General features: G+C 47.2%; 1 protein-coding gene across 19 annotated transcripts in view; it reads right to left on the bottom strand.

Moving 5' to 3' along the window:
* Positions 1 to 18,579, bottom strand: part of IFT43 (intraflagellar transport 43) — a 114,625-nt gene that overhangs the window by 10,102 nt on the left and 85,944 nt on the right. For all 19 annotated transcript variants that reach the window (XM_069597153.1, XM_069597156.1, XM_069597161.1 and 16 more), the window contains one exon: positions 18,512 to 18,558. In XM_069597153.1, the coding sequence (XP_069453254.1) occupies positions 18,512 to 18,558 (47 nt within the window). The remainder of the gene's footprint in view (positions 1 to 18,511; positions 18,559 to 18,579) is intronic.

Raw genomic sequence — 18,579 nt, 5'->3', positions numbered from 1 at the left:
CCACCACGGGCTGCGGGAGAGTCCCTATGGACCACGCGAAGGGCCGTCAACCAGGACTGACCCTGGGCAGCAATTAAAGGTGGTGCTCCTGACAGACACAGCAGACCCAACGGCAGTTCTCCCCAGGGAAACGCCCCGTCCAGCCCAGGAGCCTCACACGGGGAAGGAGCCCAGTGTCACCTGAGAGGGGTACCTCTAGCCAACCACTTCCCTGGGGGCTCAGGTTGGAAAGCGTCTGCCTACAATGCGGGAGACCCAGGTTCAATCCCTGGGTCGGGAAGATGCCCCTGGAGAAGGCAATGGCAACCCACTCCAGTATTCTTGCCTGGAAAATCTCATGGATGGAGGAGCCTGGTAGACTACAGTCCATGGGGTCGCAAAGAGTCGGACACGACTGAGCGACTTCACTTTTTTGATACACTGGTTACTACTCGAAGGAAATTAAAACAATGAACAGGGAGGCTCCCGGTTACTGCCAGCAGCTCTCACTCAGCGCTTCATGGCTTTGATCCGGAGAGACGTGTTAAGGATGACGAGGGGTAAGGGCCTTTAAAGGTGACGAGGGATGAAGCGGCTGGAAGGGACGGAAAAGGGAGGACCTCTCTGCTCTCTTCAACAAGGCCCGAGACACAGCAATACAGAATGAATGTGACAGAGAGCGGCCTTCTCAGAGCTGCCACTAGAAGTGTTAGAAACCCAGCATATCTGATTCTATTTCATCCTCTTCGTGTTATGCTGAAAGAAAAAAACAAGACAAACTCCACCGCTTTTATTCTAAATCCTTAGGTTTTGTGTTTTTCCTTATATATATTTATTAAAAAAATGCTCCTTTGATCGGTGCCACCCGTGACACCCCCACATACGGAACGGCTTCTGAGCAGTTTCCTCCGTGCAAGGCCACTGCTGGTGACAGCCAGCTGGTTTTGATCACAGCCATCCCGAATCGGATTTTCATAAGATAGATGAGGAGTCTTACCGCTGCTCTCTCTCTTATCAGATGCGAAACAGAGGGGGAGGGGGGGCGACGGGTCCTGAGGGAACAGCCCAACAATCAAGGGCTGCCTGGTTCTGTCTCCGTCCCTCCGCTGCTGCAATTTTCAAAGGCGTTTGCCTCGGGCACTTTTAAATGATGGTGTCTCAATTCTGTAATCATCTTTCAAGAGCTTTCTCTTAAAGGGTCTTTTAGGTAAACCCAGTCCGTCAACCACACTTATGGACTCAGGAATCATTTTTCCCAATATCTGCCCTCCTGCGTGTGCGTACGTATAGGCGAATATACCCACACACATGGCAGAAACATCTGGGGATGTTTAGAAAGCTGGGAGGACCTGAAACTGGAAAGGAAGACCCTACCGGTTGGCCATTCCAAGTTCGTCTCTCGCTAAGGTAAGAGGGTCCCCTATCGCTGCTTCCCTGGATTTCTGCTATACCTAGGCTATGCTTATCTGCAGGTGTCGGAAGGGGAGACTTCTCACACTGAGGCCCAAGTGATGTGCTGAGACCCAACCTCAGATGCACAATCAAGCCTGTTCCTTCCCGTTTCACCTAAGTGCTGTCTGACCGTCAGACTTCAAGACGAGTAAGGGCACCACGGCCACCTGCTTGGAGAATACAGTCCCAAGGCCACAGCTGACTGTGGCTTTAGTTACAGACTATTTGGAGCAACTCCTACAAATCCATTTGTCTCTTTTAGTTGCAGAGAACACCATGCCTCTTCTCTATATAGTCCCCATTGCTTGAAACAGACATCCTAGGGCATTGAGCCTCTATTTCTTTCTAATCACATAAAAATCAAAGGAGCCTAAGATGTCCCCGGGCGGTGGTTCTCAACAAACTGGCTTTGTCTCCTCTCGTCCCTCATCCATCATTCCCTTCCCAGCTGTGTGGAGAAGGACCTGTGCTTCTCCCCAAAGCTGGACCGTGGCTCACAGTCACACCTAGGACTGTCTCACAAAGCTCAGTGGGATTAGCTTTGTCCTATCCCAATCCTGTCTTCTGTATCCAATAGGGAAAGAACCCAAGGAGTTACAGAATAAACACCCAGGTCTCCATAGCTGTTTCAGGGAGGGTGAGCTCTCTTTTGCTTTTGTCAGTGCCTAATGTTGGAAGATTTATTATTAATCACATTCCTCCAAACAGACTACGGCACCACGGGATGCTGACGGAGCCTTCCCTGTGTTTCTGGAGGAAGGTCAATACAGGCTGCTTCGTTTCCAACAGTCGTGCATGTATGGTCCAAGACTTGCTTCATCTTCCCCATCCCACCTCTTCAGACAGGGACATACCAGAAAGCTGCTCATATGAACAAAGAAACTGGAGCCCCAGAGACTGGTCACTGTCAACTGCCTTTTGGGTAGAGATGTTCATGATGGAGAGTTTGGGAAGGCTAGTGTGACCCAGAGATGGCAGGGGACCACCGAGGGGCCTAGAGCACGCTATTCCGGCTCTGCCAGTGAGCAGGAGGTCTGGTCAACACTCCAGGCTGTGCTGGGCCGCTGGACCAGGGGAGGTAGGGGACAACTGAGGGGACAAAGCAGAACAACCGAAGTCTGGTCCAAGCTTAACTCCATTTCCAAAACCTGCCCTGACACTGCCTCTTTGAGAGGCAAGAAGAACAGAGCCCAGATACCTACTCTGTGGTGGCGTATGCTTTCCCCATGGTGGGATCATGGGACCTTGAACACAAAACCAAGTTAAAACAACTTCTCTTGCTGCATTAATGAAACTTCAGGCCAATTCCTTGTAACTTCTCATTGTCTCATTGGCTCTGGGGGCCAGCCCTGGCCAAACCCACAATGGGGAGCTGTGAAGTCAGCCACTGGGGCCTCAAGAGTTTCTATCTACTAGAGTTCATTTCCCCATGAGAAGTGTGGCTTTCACTGTCTATCACGGAAGAACCAAATCCAGACTCTTGCTGTGCAGAGGGCAGACCCAATCAAGAGTCAGGAAACCCGGGTCCCAGCTCTGCCCCTGACCTGCTGACCTTGCGCAGCTATTTGTCAGCTCTGCTCCCAAGTTTCCTTATCACCAAAATGAGGTGCCTTCTATCTCAAAGCCGTCCTTATCTCTGGGTGTCCGCTGGACTATATCTCATGGTATAATTCTTCAAAAACACCTTACTGTCACACTGGCCTGTGGAGCAGTCTTCCCAAATATCCCAGGTACAGACACCACCTATGTGTCTGTAAGGCAAGCTGGGTCTTTTGCTTAGAGAATCGCTGTATAGGGGACTGCCCTGGTAGTCTAGTGGTTAGGAATCCACCCCTCAGGATACGGGACCCAGGTTTAATCCCTGTTCGGGGAACTAAAATCCCACAGGCCATGGAACAATGAAGGCCAATGTAAGATCCCTCATGCTGCAACTGAGACTTCACGCAGCCAAAATAAACCAATAAATACTAGAAAAGGAGAACTGCTGTATGGAAAGGTCATTTTCTCTAATGCAATGAGCCTACACAGATTCCTCTGCAGCCCACAGTGAACTCAGCTCAGTATTCACACCATAATCCGACACTCCTGACTGGGGAATCTTTGATGTCCCATGCAGTGTCTGTGACGTCCCAAGTCTCCGTGACGTCAATTTCTTCACCCTCAGCTGCGTCTCAAGGATGAGGCTGGTGGGAGAGCTCCAACCAGAGCCCTCCATGGCCCAGGGAGCGCCCTGTGGGGTCTCTGTTCTTCTAAATGACCCACACTCCCTGGTGCTCACACTTTCACCGTCATAAGACACTCTTTCCTCTCACCCAACACAGGGGATTCTCTCTGGAAGACCCAGCAGAGGCACAAGAATTCCTTGTTTAAAAGCAATCCCAGGACTTCACTGGTGGTCCAGTGGCTGAGACTCTGCTCCCAGTCCAGCAGGCCTGGGTTTGATCCCTGGTCAAGGAATTAGATCCCACATGCCACAACTAAAGATCTCACCACAACAAAGATTGAATGGACGAGTGAATATTTTAAAAGGTAATAATAAAAAAGCAATCCCAGTGGATCTGATAGAAAATAAAACATAAGACGGAGGAGGAATGGTCCAACCTGATGATTCTATTCATGTCACACAGCTTGAAAGACCTAGCTTCTCTGGCTTTTCTCTACTCAGCCTGGGTGCTGTTGACAAGACTTCACAGAGAGAGGATCAGCAGAGCTGAGGACAGAGACCAGCGGGTTAATCTCTGAACCAGGAAAGGAGGGCAAACCTGCACCCGGGCGCTGGGAAGATGAGTGGAGGCCAGCTTCCCGGATAAGCAGGCTGGAGAAACAAACCTAGCGCCTTGACAGGAAGGAGGAAGGTGCTGAGAGCAGGTGATTGGGAGTCACAAAGGCCACGTCCCAACTTCAGCTCTGTCATTTGCTAGAGGTCATGTTCTGGAGCAGTTCGGGCTGTCTAAAATGGGAATTTCGCATGCAGGTTGTTACATAGAAACATTATTAAAGATTAAATCATATATTGTTGTTGTGACCTCATGGACTGCAGCACACCAGGTATCCCTGTCTTTCACTATCTCCTGGAGTTAATTAAATAGGGCTTCCCTGATGGCTCAACAGGTAAAGAATTCGCCTGCAATGTGGGAGACACGGGAGACGCGGGTGTGATCCCTGGGTTGGAAAGATCCCCTAGAGGAGGAAACTGCAACTCACCCCAATATTCATGCCTGAAAAATCCCATGGACAGAGGAGCCTGGCGGGCTACTGTCCAATGGGTTGCAGAGTCGGACATGACTGAGCGGCTAAGCAGAACACAACACGGCAGAATTAAATAAATTATATTAAAAACAAAGGTAATACTCAAAACTTGCCACTTGCTAAGTTTTACCGCATTTTACTTTACCTATGTTTATGAACTTATTTACATCCAATGGACTGTGTGTTTAGTCGCTTAGTCGTTTCCGACTCTTTGCGACCCCACGGACTTAACTTTCCCCTGTGGAGCCCGCCAGGCTCCTCTGTCTGTGGAATTCTCCAGGCAAGAATATTGGAGTGAGTTGCCATTTCCTTCTCCATCCAAAGGACTGGTGGGATGGAAACATGACATGCTGGTGTGCTACTGTTCATCTCTTCCCAGTTTTGTGGTCACTGGTGTCATGCTGGGAGCTTGAAACCAGCCACGGTAGGAGTATGTGTGTGTTCAATCACTGTAGCCCACCAGGATCCTCTGTCCATGGAATCTTCCAGGCAAGAATACTGGAGTGGGCTGCCATCTCCTTCTCCAGGGAATCTTCCTGACTCAGGGATTGGACCCGAGTCTCTTGGGTCTCCTGCATTGGCAGGCAGATTCTTAACCACTGCGCCACCTAGGAACTCTACCCAATGAGGACTTTGCCCCCTTCCTGCCCCAGAGAGCTGGTTGTTAAATAAGCACATCTCTGTTTATTAGTCACGTGACCTCTGTTAGCTATTTACCTTCCCAAGGCTTCAATTTCTTCCCCTGGAAAAGAGTAACGATCATAGTGTCTCTTCGTAGGAATGCTGAGGACTGACTAAAGTATTGCAGGGAAAACAGCACAAAGCCTGGCTCTTGGCAAACACACACATTAATTATCAACCCCATTTTCCTGTAAGAAGGACTTTTTTTTCCAATCTCATACCTACTATACTATAAACAACAGCAAATTTAACAAGGCAGAGACAGCAGACAGGACGTTAATCCTCGGATTAATGAATCCCACCCCACCCCAGCCCTGCCCTCTTTCCTGCTCTGTGTTTAGCTAAAAGGAGCCCTGGTTAAAATAGTTTTTTAAAAAAAAAATTAGGGCGGCAGGACTTCCCTGGTGGTCCAGTAGTTAAGAAGCCACCTGCCAATGCAGGACACACAGGTTTGACCTCTGGTCCAGGAAGATCCTGCAGGCCACGGGGCAGCTAAGCCCATGCGCCACAGCTGCTGAAGCTCAAATGCCCTGAGCCCAAGCTCTGCAACGAGAGAAGCCACGGGGATGAGAAGCCTGCACACCACAACTAGAGGAAGCCCACAAGCAGCAACAAAGATGCAGGGCAGCCCAAAATTAAATAAAATAAGTAAATAAAATTAGGGAGGCAAAGGGACTAGGATTGGGTGCCACCTACGAAGTCCGATGCGCTATGTTAAGCTTAAGGAGTGAATGCTGATATGATGGAACATTCTGACTAAGCAAGAGAAAAGAATTGAGACATCAGGGTTCCAATTTATCCGCATTAAAAGATTTCTTCCCACTCTCTCTTTCTCCGCGTGAAAACTGCTTGGGCTAAAACTGACTGCTCTTTGCAGGAGAATGGATGAAAGATATGGTGGCAGAATTAAGCAAGGAATGAGAAAGAGCCCAAAAGAGCCACAGAAAGCCTGGGGACAGAGATGAACAGGGAGAGGGGCAACAGAGCAGTAGCCCACTACAGAGAGCGTTTTTCTAATTCTGCTGACAGTCCAGCATCTCACATCTCATCCAACCTCATTGCTGGGATGTGTTCAGCCACTTTTACCTATTTTCCCTGTTGACATGGATAGAAAATTGAGCAATTACCCTTAAACTCAGAGCTCTCAGATCATCCAGACTGTTACACTCACAGAATTAAGTCCCCAATTGCCCCTGGCTAAAAGTGGCTCAACTCAGCCTGTCCTTTAGGAATTACACACTTTTGGGTTGGCCATGGGATTTATTATTCCTGAGGTTTTGAGGTATTTGATTCTGTCAAAACTGGACCCCAGGATACAAAGAACGCCACCTTCTCCAGTGAGAAGCCGGCGTGCCCCAGAGGCATGGGAGCTGCCAGGAAGAGTTATTGAAAATTCCACCTGCAGTCCTGGATTATGCCAAGATGCGATGGTCACATCCAAGAAAGAGCTAATTCTTTTTTTTTTTTTTTTAAGGTCCTGTTTTCAGAGACTTTCCACTTTTTAAACCAAGTTCTTTCCTAATTTGAATTTACCTGGGAGATAAGCTTTTTGAAAGCTGAGCCCTTATCTAATTGTGTTTTCAGAGATTCTCTCTGTCTGAAGACCGTTCATCTTTTCTAAAGACAAAGAGCTCTTCTCTCCCATTTGTGTCTGCTCAGTGTTTCAACTTTTACTATTCATCGGAGCTCACTTTCTGAGAGCTGGATTTTAGAGCTCGAACAGCCCTGGGAATTCTATTCTCTGACACATCTGGCGTCAGAGAGGTGACTGGACTCTGTGCCCGCTGGCTCCTCTACCAGGGTTCCCCTAGCCCCCAGCACCCACCCTGCTTTTGCTGGCAACTTCTGTATGTCCCTCAAGTTTTGACGTTTGAAAGCCATTTCTTCAGAGAGGTCCTCCCTACTCACCCAACCCAAATCAGGTCTCCCCGACTCTTCCTTCAGCAGACTCCACTACAATCTGTCTATACTCACTTAATGTGTGATTATTGCCTTAGTATCCCCTTCCCGACTAGACTGTAAGCTGCATGAGGGTAAAGACTGAGAATATCTTCTTGTATACCATCATGCCCCCAGTGCCCAGCCCCAAGCATCATACATAGTAGGTATTCAACAAATGGTAGTTAAAGAAATGAATAAATGAATTACCTGCCCAGTATCACCTGTAGAGACTGGATCCAATTCTACTCCAGATCTGATGTCTTCTCTAACACCATGCAACCTTCCATGACAGAAGTCTAGAGGTCTTATGGCAAACTAGAAACTTGATTCCAAGAATAGGGATGGATAATTAAGCCACTAAAAGGAAGGTCAGTCTTGCCATCCTACAATTTGGGGACCCTGAGATCATTGGGAGCTCTGGCTGTCCATTACAGGGCTTTCCCCACGGTTGAGTGGTAAAGAACCCAACTGCAATAAAGGAGATGCAAGAGACACAGGCTCTATCTCTGGGTCGGGAAGATCCCCTGGAGGAGGGCACGGTAACCCACTTCAGTAATCTTCCTAGGAACATCCCATGGACAGAGGTGCCTGGCAGGCTGCAGTCCACAGGGTCACAAAGAGTTGGACATGACTGAGCAACTGAACACAGAGCTATCTACTATTCTCAGCTATTCTCCATAACCACGAATCCCACCTTTCCTGAAGCACTTTATCGGTTCTAGCTGCGAGCCTACGCAGAACCAGCAAATTAGATGACTGGCAATCCTCAAACTTCATGAAAGGTGGTTTACACGAGGATGTTGAATATGCGTAGTTGAGAATGGCCCAGAATCAGGGCTTAGATCTGGAGAACCAGCTTCTCTCCTGGTGACAGCGAATTCCTTATTCACCCTCCAAGTGGAGTCACTCCTGATGCAAGGGAGTTTACCGTGGAAGGCTATGCACATTTCTCTGCCTAACCTAATCCTATCTAGCCTACAGGCCCCAAGCAAGTTCTACTTTCTTCCTGAAGGACCAGCAGCCCACACCTCAAAGCACTTAACAAGGAAATCACTAATATAACAATCAGTTCAGTTCAGTCGCTCAGTCGTGTCCGACTCTTTGCGACCCCATGAATCGCAGCACCCAGGCCTCCCTGTCCATCACCAACTCCCGGATACAATAGCCACTTGTTAACTTTGCCACTCACTACACTGCTACTTTAGTTACTTAATCCTTGTATAGACTTTCATTTTTCATGTTTTGTCTCCTCAACAGAGTTCAGTGTTCCTTTAGAGCAGAGCCCTCCAAGGTCTTATTCTGTTGTCTGTTGTTGTTCAGTTGCTAAGCTGTGTCATGACGCTTTGCGACCCCATGGACTGCAGCGTGCCAGGCTTCCCCGTCCTTCACTATCTCTCGGAGTTTGCTCAAACTCATGTCCATTGAGTTGGTGATGCCATCCAACCATCTCATCCTCTGTCACCCTCTTCTCCTCCTGCCCTCAATCTTTCCCAGCACCAGGGTCTTTTCTAGTGAGTTGGCTTGTCGCATCAGGTGGCCAAAGTATTGAAGCTTCAGCATCAGTCCTTCCAAAGAATATCCAACGTTTATTTCCTTTAGGATTGATTGGTTTGATTTCTGTGTTGTCCAAGGGACTCTCAAGAGTCTTCTCCATCACCACAATTCAAAAGCATCAATTCTTCGGGGCTCAGCCTTCTTTATGGTCCAAATCTCACATCCATACATGACTACTAGAAAAATCATAGTTTTGACTATACGGACCTTTGTCTACACAGACCTTTGTCAGCAAAGTGGCATCTCTGCTTTTTAATACACTGTCTAGGTTTGTCAGAGCTTTTCTTCCAAGAAGCGAGCGTCTTTTAATTTCATGGCTGCAGTCACTGTCCGCAGTCATTCTGAAGCTCAAGAAAATAAAATAAGTCACGGTTTCCTCTCTTCCTCCATCTATTCGCCATGAAGTGATGGGACTGAATCACAAAGCTCCAATACTTTGGCCACCTGATGCGACAAGCCAACTCACTAGAAAAGACCCTGGTGCTGGGAAAGACTGAGGGCAGGAGGAGAAGAGGGTGACAGAGGATGAGATGGTTGGATGGCATCACCAACTCAATGGACATGAGTTTCAGTTGGATCTTAGTTTTTTCAATATTGAGTTTTAAGACAGTTTTTTTACTCTCCTCTTTCACTTTCATCAAGAGGCTCTTTAATTCCTCTTTGCTTTCTGCCATTAGGGTAGTATCATCTGCATATCTGACATTGTTGATATTTCTCCCAGGAACCTTGATTCCAGCTTGTGATTTATCCAGCCTGGCATTTCACATGATGTACTCTGCATATAAGTTAAATAAGCAGGGTGACAATATACAGCCTTGACAGACTCCTTTCCCAATTTTGAACCAGTCCATTCTTCCATGTCCAGTTGTAACTGTTGCCTCTTGACCTGCATACAGGTTTCTCAGGAGGCAGGTAAGGTGATCTGCTATTCCCAACTCTTTATGAGTTTTCCACAGTTTGTTGTGGTCCAGGCTTTAGTGTAGTCAATGAAGCAGAACAGATGTTTCTCTAGAATTCCCTTGCTTTTCTATGATCCAATGGATGTTGGCAAGGTCTTACGAAGGATTTACAAATCGCTTCCTAAAGGCCTACTCCAACTTGAAGATGCGTTTTGTTCTGTTCATACAGTGACGTTTAAAACTTGTCATTATTTAAAATATGAACTTGACAACTTTCAGGTCATGCCATCTCCCTCCAAGCTCACCACAGGCCTCACCATTCTTTATGGTCAAACACGCCTGCTGTTCCAAATGTTTATGTTATCTGCCGAGTCCCTAGAAACATTTGAGTTCACAGCCTGCCTTGGTCTTGCAAACAGTCCCTCTGCAATACACTCTGGTTAACCACACCACCTCTGCACAGCACTTACTCTCTGCTTCTCATTCAGAAAACACATCCCATTCCAATAGCTCCTTCGTTTCTCTGTTTTTCTGTTCTCTTCCCTCAGAAGCCTGAGGGAAACATCGATAAACAAGATGATGTGTTTCTCTTCTCTCCCTCAGCTTCTTCCCCAGGGAAGGAGGAGGAGCACCAGGTATCAGGAGAGATCTAGGACTTCTCTGGCGCTCCAGCGGTCAAAAATCCATGCTTCCAATACAGCGGATGCAGGTTTAATCCCTGGTCTGGAAAGTAAGATCCCACATGCTGCCCAGTACAGCCAAAAATAAATAAATAAGTAAATAAAAGCAGAAACATCTTTTGAAGAGTGATCTAGGGAGGCTGAATGATGGAAAATATATCTCAAGAGACATGGCTCCTCAAAGTCTATATAAAAGAGGAGGAGGAAAGGAGGCCGGGCATGTCTCACTAGACCAGAGAATCCTGGAGGGCAGGGACTGTCTCACTCACCACCATTTCCGAGACCTGGAGCAGCACTGCCCACAGGAGATGTTTCATGAAGACCCCCTGGCTTTCCTTGGTGAAGCTTCATCTCCAAGATGCTCAGAGGAGGCCCTGGACCTTGGCTCCTCACTTCTATTCCTGGTGATTCAGCTTCTCCTTTGAGCTGGCTCATCAATCACACAGCCCTACCAAGTACCAGAAGAGGAGTAGCCCCTTCCCAGGTGAGAATACATCTCACTGATGACCTCAAAGAACCCAGATGCAATTTTATTTTTTTAATTAAAAAAATGTATTTATTTATTTGGCTGTGCTGGGTCTTGGCTGCTGCGTGGGTTTTTCTTTAGTTGCAGAGAGCGGGGGCTATTCTCTAGTTGCTGTGTGCAGCCTTCTCGTTGCGGTGGTTTCTCCTGTTGTGGCGCATGGGGTCGAGGGTGTGTAGACTTCTGTAGTTGCACGTGGGCTCCGTAGTTGCAACTCCCAGTCTCTAGAGCATAGGCACATGGCCTCAGCTGCTCCGAGGCATGTGGGATCTTCCCAAACCAGGGATTGAATCCATGTCTCCAGATTCTTTAACACTGAGCTGACAGAGAAGCCCCCAGATGTGATTTTATTAAGGGAACCAGGAGGTTTCCTCATAGGTGCCCAGAGATCTGTTTAACGTCATTGCCGAATGAGCGTCCATGGACAGTTCAGGGCAATTATTCATGGAGTTTCCCCACCCACTGGTTATTCTAAGTTCAAAGGAGCAGGCTTAACTAGCCAACCAAGTAATTCTCTGAGCAAAGATAATTCTAGAGACTAGTTATATGTAACATATGATTCCTACTGCAAAATGGATTCTAAACATTCACATACGGTGAAATGGACTAAGTCGAGTGTGAAGTGTAACATATGAACTGATTTTCCATTAAAGGACTCAGGGATAACTGCATGGCAAACAGATTTATGCCAGGGCAGAGACATACTTCCTAGAAGGTAACATCAAGTGTACTCTGACAAGAAAGGCTTTTTTTGCTTCAAACTCGTAGAGCCCAAATCAAGGTCAAATCACAAATTTCACATTCCAAGTTTATGAAAGGGAAAAGAATACCAGAGGTAGTCTCCGAAAACAGCAACTTTCTTCTCTCCTTCTTTAATGGAATTGCATCAAGCATCCTATCAATCATGCCAGCACTCTATCTTACACACTGGGGAGCTGATATTTACACTACTGACTTGCGCAAGGAGATGCCAACACAGCAGAGGGTCGTGCTATTTGTTACAGCCCAGAGGCCAAGAGCAAGGACTCTGGGCCAAGATACGCCTTCAAATCCTGGTGCTGGGCTGCGCTGTGCTAGTAATACATGGTGAACACAGCTGCCTTCCAAATCCTGGTGTTGTCACTTACCAGTTGTGTGACCTTCGGCAAAGTTGCCTTTCTACGCCTTAGCCTCCCCATCCTTAAAACGGGGATGATGACCCATTAAAATGTCTAACAAGTGAATAGATAACCAAGATAACCAAAATGTGCTATGTATCCATGTAATGGGATATTATCAATAAAAATGAACCAGGTAATGATACATGCAACCAGCTGGATGCATCTCAAAATCGTTCTAATGAGTGAAAAGAGTCAAACACAAAAGTATACATATGTATGATTCAGTGTCTAAAATTCTAGAAACTACAAACCACTCTATCATGACAAAAAAAAAGAGACCACAGTTGCCTAGAGACAGGGGCAGAGGGAGGATGGACTGAAAAGAGTGAAAGCAACTTCCAGGCGTGATGGGAATGTTCTGTACATTGATGGTGGTGGAGGTGTCACTGGGTATACACAGCTGTAACACTTCACACTGTGCACTTCGAATGAATGCAGTCTATCATATGCAAATCAGACCTCAAAAAAACTGATATTCAAAAAAGACCTCTCCCACAGATTTGTTTTGAGAATTAGATGAGAAAAAAATGTGCAACACTAGGCAGCAGCAGGCTTGACAGCTAGCACATGGAAATGTTTGGTAATGCTGGTGATGGCAGTGGTGCTGGCGGAGGCCACGGCACGAGGACAGAAACCACCCCTGGGAGTCAGAGGACCCGAGTCCCTATTCAGCCTGGTGATTCCGAGTAATAGTGCTTAAGCCTCAACCTCTCAACACGTCAAACGGCAGGCCTGGGTGACATGGCATACAGAGACGCCAAAAGCTGCAACAATTTGATTCTAACATGATGACACCACAGTGGCAACCAGCACCGCCTTCTAATGATGCATGTATGATGTACATAAACGTCAGTATTCAGAGGGTTTTGCTGTGATATAGTTACTCCTTGAAATGGAGCATTTTCACACAACTGAGGGCTTCCCTGGTGGCTCAGACCATCAAGAATCAGCCAGCAATGCAGGAGACCCGGGTTTGACCCCTGGGGTTGGGAAGATCCTTTGGAGAAGGGAATGGCAACCCACTCCAGTATTCTTGCCTAGAGAATTCCATGGACAGAGGAGCCTGGCGGGCTACAGTTCATGGGTCTGCAAAGAGTCAGATATGACTGAGTGACTAACACTTTCTTTTTCTCCCAATTGAAAAAAAATGGAGAAGGTAAGATTTCAGAAGTCCTTTCAGGGGAGTTGAAAAGAAGTTCAAACTAGGCTGGGAAGAGGTGTGAAGAGTTCCAGTTGAGTAAACCCTCTGCAGATCAGGAATTCAACGAGCACCCCAGCATCATCAGCATCCCAGTTTCCAAGCACACTGTACCTTGACCACTTGGTAGGGATCCCACCTCCTTGAGTCCAATGGCACATCCTCCTGAGTGGTAGCTCTGCAGCCCTGTGTAACCAACGGCTGAAACAACAGAGCCTCTGAGGACAGGCCGACCCAAAGTGTGGTGGAAACCACCAATCAGTGAGCATCACAGCTGTCACTGTAGTGGCGGCAGAGGACGTCCCAGGAACACGTCTGGGAGGACAGACTTCTGGGGACAGAAGCGCAGGGTACCTTGTTGACCAGCACCACCGGGAATTAATAGTGGGTGGAGTAGCTTGGCAGCTGAGAAGAACTGAGTGAGAAGGGCTGAGGCGGAATATCTAGCAAAAATAATGACCTTGTTGATGAGAGAGAACAGAAAAACAATGAAAGGGCTGAAGAATGATGGGAGGAGACTCAGGGGCTCTTACTAACTCTTAGAGTGAGTGGAGACTCAATTCCTGACCCCTAGTGACTACCTTTCTACCTTCATACCCCTTTGGGATGAGATGAGATAGAAGTACTTGTGCATATGACTCCCCCTCCAGTCCTCAGTCCCGGCTTTGGAGGCATCACAGCAGGGTTGTTAAACTTCAGTGTGCAAAATATTTATCTGGGGAGCTTACTTAAATTAATCCAGATTCCCTGGGCCCCAATCCCAGCTTCTGCTTTGCCAGTGGCCTGAAAATCTGTATTTTTAAACTTTTTATTTTGTTCTGGGGTGTAGCCAATTGACAATGTCGGGATGGTTTCAGGTGAACAGCAAAGGGACTCAGCCATACACATGCATGTCTCCATTCTCCCCCAGGGCTTCCCCAGTGGTTCAGATGGTAAAAAAATCTGCCTGCAATGTGGGAGACCTGGGTTCGATCCCTAGTTGGGGAAGATCCCCTGGAGAAGGGAACAGCTGCCCACTCCAGTATTCTGGCCTGGAGACTTCCTTGGACAGAGGAGCCTGGTGGACTACAGTTCATGGGGTCACAAAGAGCTGGACACGCCTGAACAACTAAGCACTAAGCACATTCTCCCCCAAAAGCCCCCTCCCACCCAGGCCAGCACTTAACATTGAGCAGAGTTCCCTGTGCTATAGAGTAGGCCTTTGTTGTTTATTCATTTTAAATACAACAGTGTGCACACGTCCATCCCAAACTCTGTGAATCTGTATTTTAATCACCCTCCTAGAATATTTCATAATTGTCCTATATGACTCTCGCTCTAATCCTGCACGGTCGCTATGGCACAGAGAATCATCTATGTTCCACAGATTCAATTCTGTCCTTCACCTTAGTCACATGCAAAGGTTAGTTAATAGAAGGCTTTGGAATTCCACTTCTGGCCGTGAGAGAGTAACTGGTACCAGACTTGCCTTCCTACTATAAACAATCAGAAAACTAGAAAAAATACAAGAAACAGCTGCTTTCACACAGTGGACAAGAGGTAACACAGAACCGGGACCCCTGAGGGCAGGGAAATGAATGAAGTGGGCCCTGCCGTCACCCTAGCTTCTGCTTAGAGGTGCTTCCCGGGCACTGGTACAGGGTAGGGAACCCCGAATGGGGCACGGGGCAGTCTGGCGGGGTTGAGGAGACACAGGTCAAAGTTTAGGTGGCTGGGATTTGAGAAACAACCTAAGTGCCCACTGATAGATGAATGGATACAGAAGATATGGCATGTGTGGGCATATATATATATATATATATATATATATATATATATATATATGGTGTATACACACACATATATTTAAGGCTTCCCAGGTGGCACTAGTGGTAGAGAACCTGCCTGCCAATTCAGGAGACTTAACTTATATGCAGAGTACATCATGAGAAATGCTGGACTGGAAGAAACACAAGCTGGAATCAAGATTGCCAGGAGAAATATCAATAACCTCAGATATGCAGATGATTCCACCCTTATGGCAGAAAGTGAAGAGGAACTAAAAAGCCTCTTGATGAAAGTGAAAGAGGAGAGTGAAAAAGTTGGCTTAAAGCTCAACATTTAGAAAACGAAGATCATGGCATACGGTCCTATCACTTCACGGGAAATAGATGGGGAAACAGTGGAAACAGTGTCAGATTTTATTTTTTTGGGCTCCAAAATCACTGCAGATGGTGACTGCAGCTATGAAATTAAAAGACGCTTACTCCTTGGAAGAAAAGTTATGACCAACCTAGATAGCATATTCAAAAGCAGAGACATTACTTTGCCGACTAAGGTCCGTCTAGTCAAGGCTATGGTTTTTCCAGTGGTCATGTATGGATGTGAGAGTTGGACTGTGAAGAAGGCTGAGCGCCCAAGAATTGATGCTTTTGAACTGTGGTGTTGGAGAAGACTCTTGAGAGTCCCTTGGACTGCAAGGAGATCCAACCAGTCCATTCTGAAGGAGATCAGCCCTGGGATTTCTTTGGAAGGAATGATGCTGAAGCTGAAACTCTAGTACTTTGGTCACCTCATGCGAAGAGTTGACTCATTGGAAAAGACTTTGATGCTGGGAGGGATTGGGGGCAGGAGAAGAAGGGGATGACAGAGGATGAGATGGCTGGATGGCATCACTGACTCGACGGACATGAGTCTGAGTGAACTCCAGGAATTGGTGATGGACAGGGAGGCCTGGTGTGCTGCAATTCATGGGGTCGCAAAGAGTCGGACACGACTGAGAGACTGAACTGAACTGAACTGAAGAGACACAGGGTTTGATCCCTGGGTCAGAAAGATCCCCTGAGGGAGGAAATGGCAACCCTTTCCAGCATTCTTGCCTGGAGAATCCCATGGACAGAGAAGCTGGGCAGGCTACAGTCGAAGAGTTGGAGTCCAGACGTGAGTGAAGCAACTTAGCACAAAGCACACACATACATATGTATATGTGTGTATGTATATGTATGTGCATATGTGTATATATATGTGTGTATGTGTGTGTGCTGTGTGCTAAGTCGCTTTTATATATATATACATACATATGGGGCTTCCCAGGTGGTGGTGGTGCTGCTGCTGCTGCGTCACTTCAGTCGTGTCCGACTCTGTGTGACCCCATAGATGGCAGCACACCAGGCTCCGCCGTCCCTGGGATTCTCCAGGCAAGAACACTGGAGTGGGTTGCTAGTGGTAAAGAACCCATCTGCCAAAGCAGGAGATGCAGGAGACCCAGGTTTGATCTCTGGGTCAGGAAGATCCCCTGTAGAAGGAAATGGCAACCCACTTTAGGATTCTTGCCTGGAAAATCCCATGGACAGAGGAGCTTGGTGGACTATAGTCCATGGAGTTGCAAAGAGTCGGGCATGACTGAAATGACTTAGCACAGAATAGATATACACACACACAAACATATATATGTGTGTATATATATACATACATAGTGGAATGTTGCTCAGCCATGAAAAAATGAAATCTTGCTGCTTGTGACACCATGGATGGACCTAGAGGGTATTAGGCTTAAGTGAAATAAATCAGACAGAGGACGACAAATACCACATGATCTCACTTATGTGTGGAATCTAAAAAACAAAACAAACACAAAACAAAAACAGACTTAGACAGAGAACAAACAGGCGGCTGCCAGAGCAGGGGGCGGGGTGAAACTGGGCAACAGCATTAAGAGGTACAAACTTCCGGTGATAAAGTACATAAACCCCTGGGAAGTTACGTGCAGCGTGAGGAATATGGTCAATAAAATCGTAACAACTTGCATGGGGACGGATTTATCATGAGATCATTAATGAGTGCAAAGGTCAAATCAACCCACGGCACACCTGATACCAGCATAATACTGTACATCAACCACGCTTCAATGAAACCCAAAGAAACAATGGCCACAATGATCTGAATCTGATGGAAACCACAAATCCACAGACTCAAGATGTTCAAGTAGGATAAACCCAAAGCAACCCACAACAAGGCACATCGCGACCAAATTGCTGAGAATAACAGGCAAGGGAAAATAAGTCTTAAAAGCAGGACTAAATGACAGTGCATCCAGGGGAGCAGAGATAAGGATGACCACCGGCTTCTCAGCAGACAAAGCAAGCCAACAGACGATGAACCAAGTACCTCAAAGACTGAAAGGAAAAACCGAGGCATCAGCCCAGAATCCTTTATCTGGTGAAAAGTAAAGACATTTTTCAGATGAACAAGACTGAGAGAATTTCTTGCCAGAGGACCCACTCTACAAAAAAATAAAACGTTACATGAAGTGCTTCAGGCACAAGGAAAATGATACCAGATGGAAATTGAGTTCTACACAAAGGAACAGACTGAGGAAAGGGTAAATATGTAAGTTAAAAAAGAGGCTTTGATCATTCAGGTCCTAAAGATGACCTCCCCTCTAGTAGGTTTCCTGCAAAAGGTACACACAAACTTTCTCTCTTTTTGAGTTCTGAACACGGGCTTCAGCTGTGACACGGCTGTTAGCCACTGAAGCACTGTTTCTCCCTCATTTACAGCGTCAGCCTTTAACTAACTATGTGCCATGCACTAGAGATGCAAAGATAAATAGGACAAGGTGTCCACTATCAAGGAGCTGAGAGCCTGGTGGGAAGAACAGCTGAGCCAATAAAGCGTTAAAGCATGACGGTCACTTAGCCCTGTGACCACAGCCAACTTCATCGTTTCCTCAAATATAAAAGTGGGATAATAACAGTGCTACCTCGTAGGGCTGCTGTGAAAATGAAACGCTTCAGCATCTATAAATTGGGAGAACAGTGCCCGAGACATAATAAAGAGCCAATAAGTACCAGCTATTATTGCTGTGGGGGGTGGTCGTTACAATGGAGGTTTGCCCGGGAGATTGTGGGTGCAGGGAGAAACACCACCTGAGTCACAGACGGTGGGTGGGATGGCAAGGGAAGACAGTTCAGAGGAAGTGATGCGTCTGGCCAAGTGCTGAAGGACAAGGAGGATTAGTGGATAAGGAAGTGGGGAGGAACCCCAGGCAGAGGCAGCAGCACTCGGCCAGGCACAGAGACGCAACCCACAGGCCAGGACGAGGCCACAGGGACGTGTCCAGTAAAGCCTGCAGCAAGTGGCACCTTGGCTGTAGCCCAGGAGATGCTCTGGGACGTCTCTGGAAGCCCTTCTGACTTCCTCCATGGGCATCTTACCTCCTCCGTCATCTGATGTATCCAGGCTCTGCTGTCTGAGGCGGTGGCTGCCCCCCAAAGAGAAGGAA

Source organism: Ovis canadensis, chromosome 7, assembly GCF_042477335.2.
Source record: "Ovis canadensis isolate MfBH-ARS-UI-01 breed Bighorn chromosome 7, ARS-UI_OviCan_v2, whole genome shotgun sequence".
Lineage (NCBI taxonomy): Eukaryota > Metazoa > Chordata > Mammalia > Artiodactyla > Bovidae > Ovis > Ovis canadensis.
The sequence above is the reverse complement of the archived record's forward strand: the minus strand, read 5'-3'. Positions and strand labels throughout refer to the sequence as shown.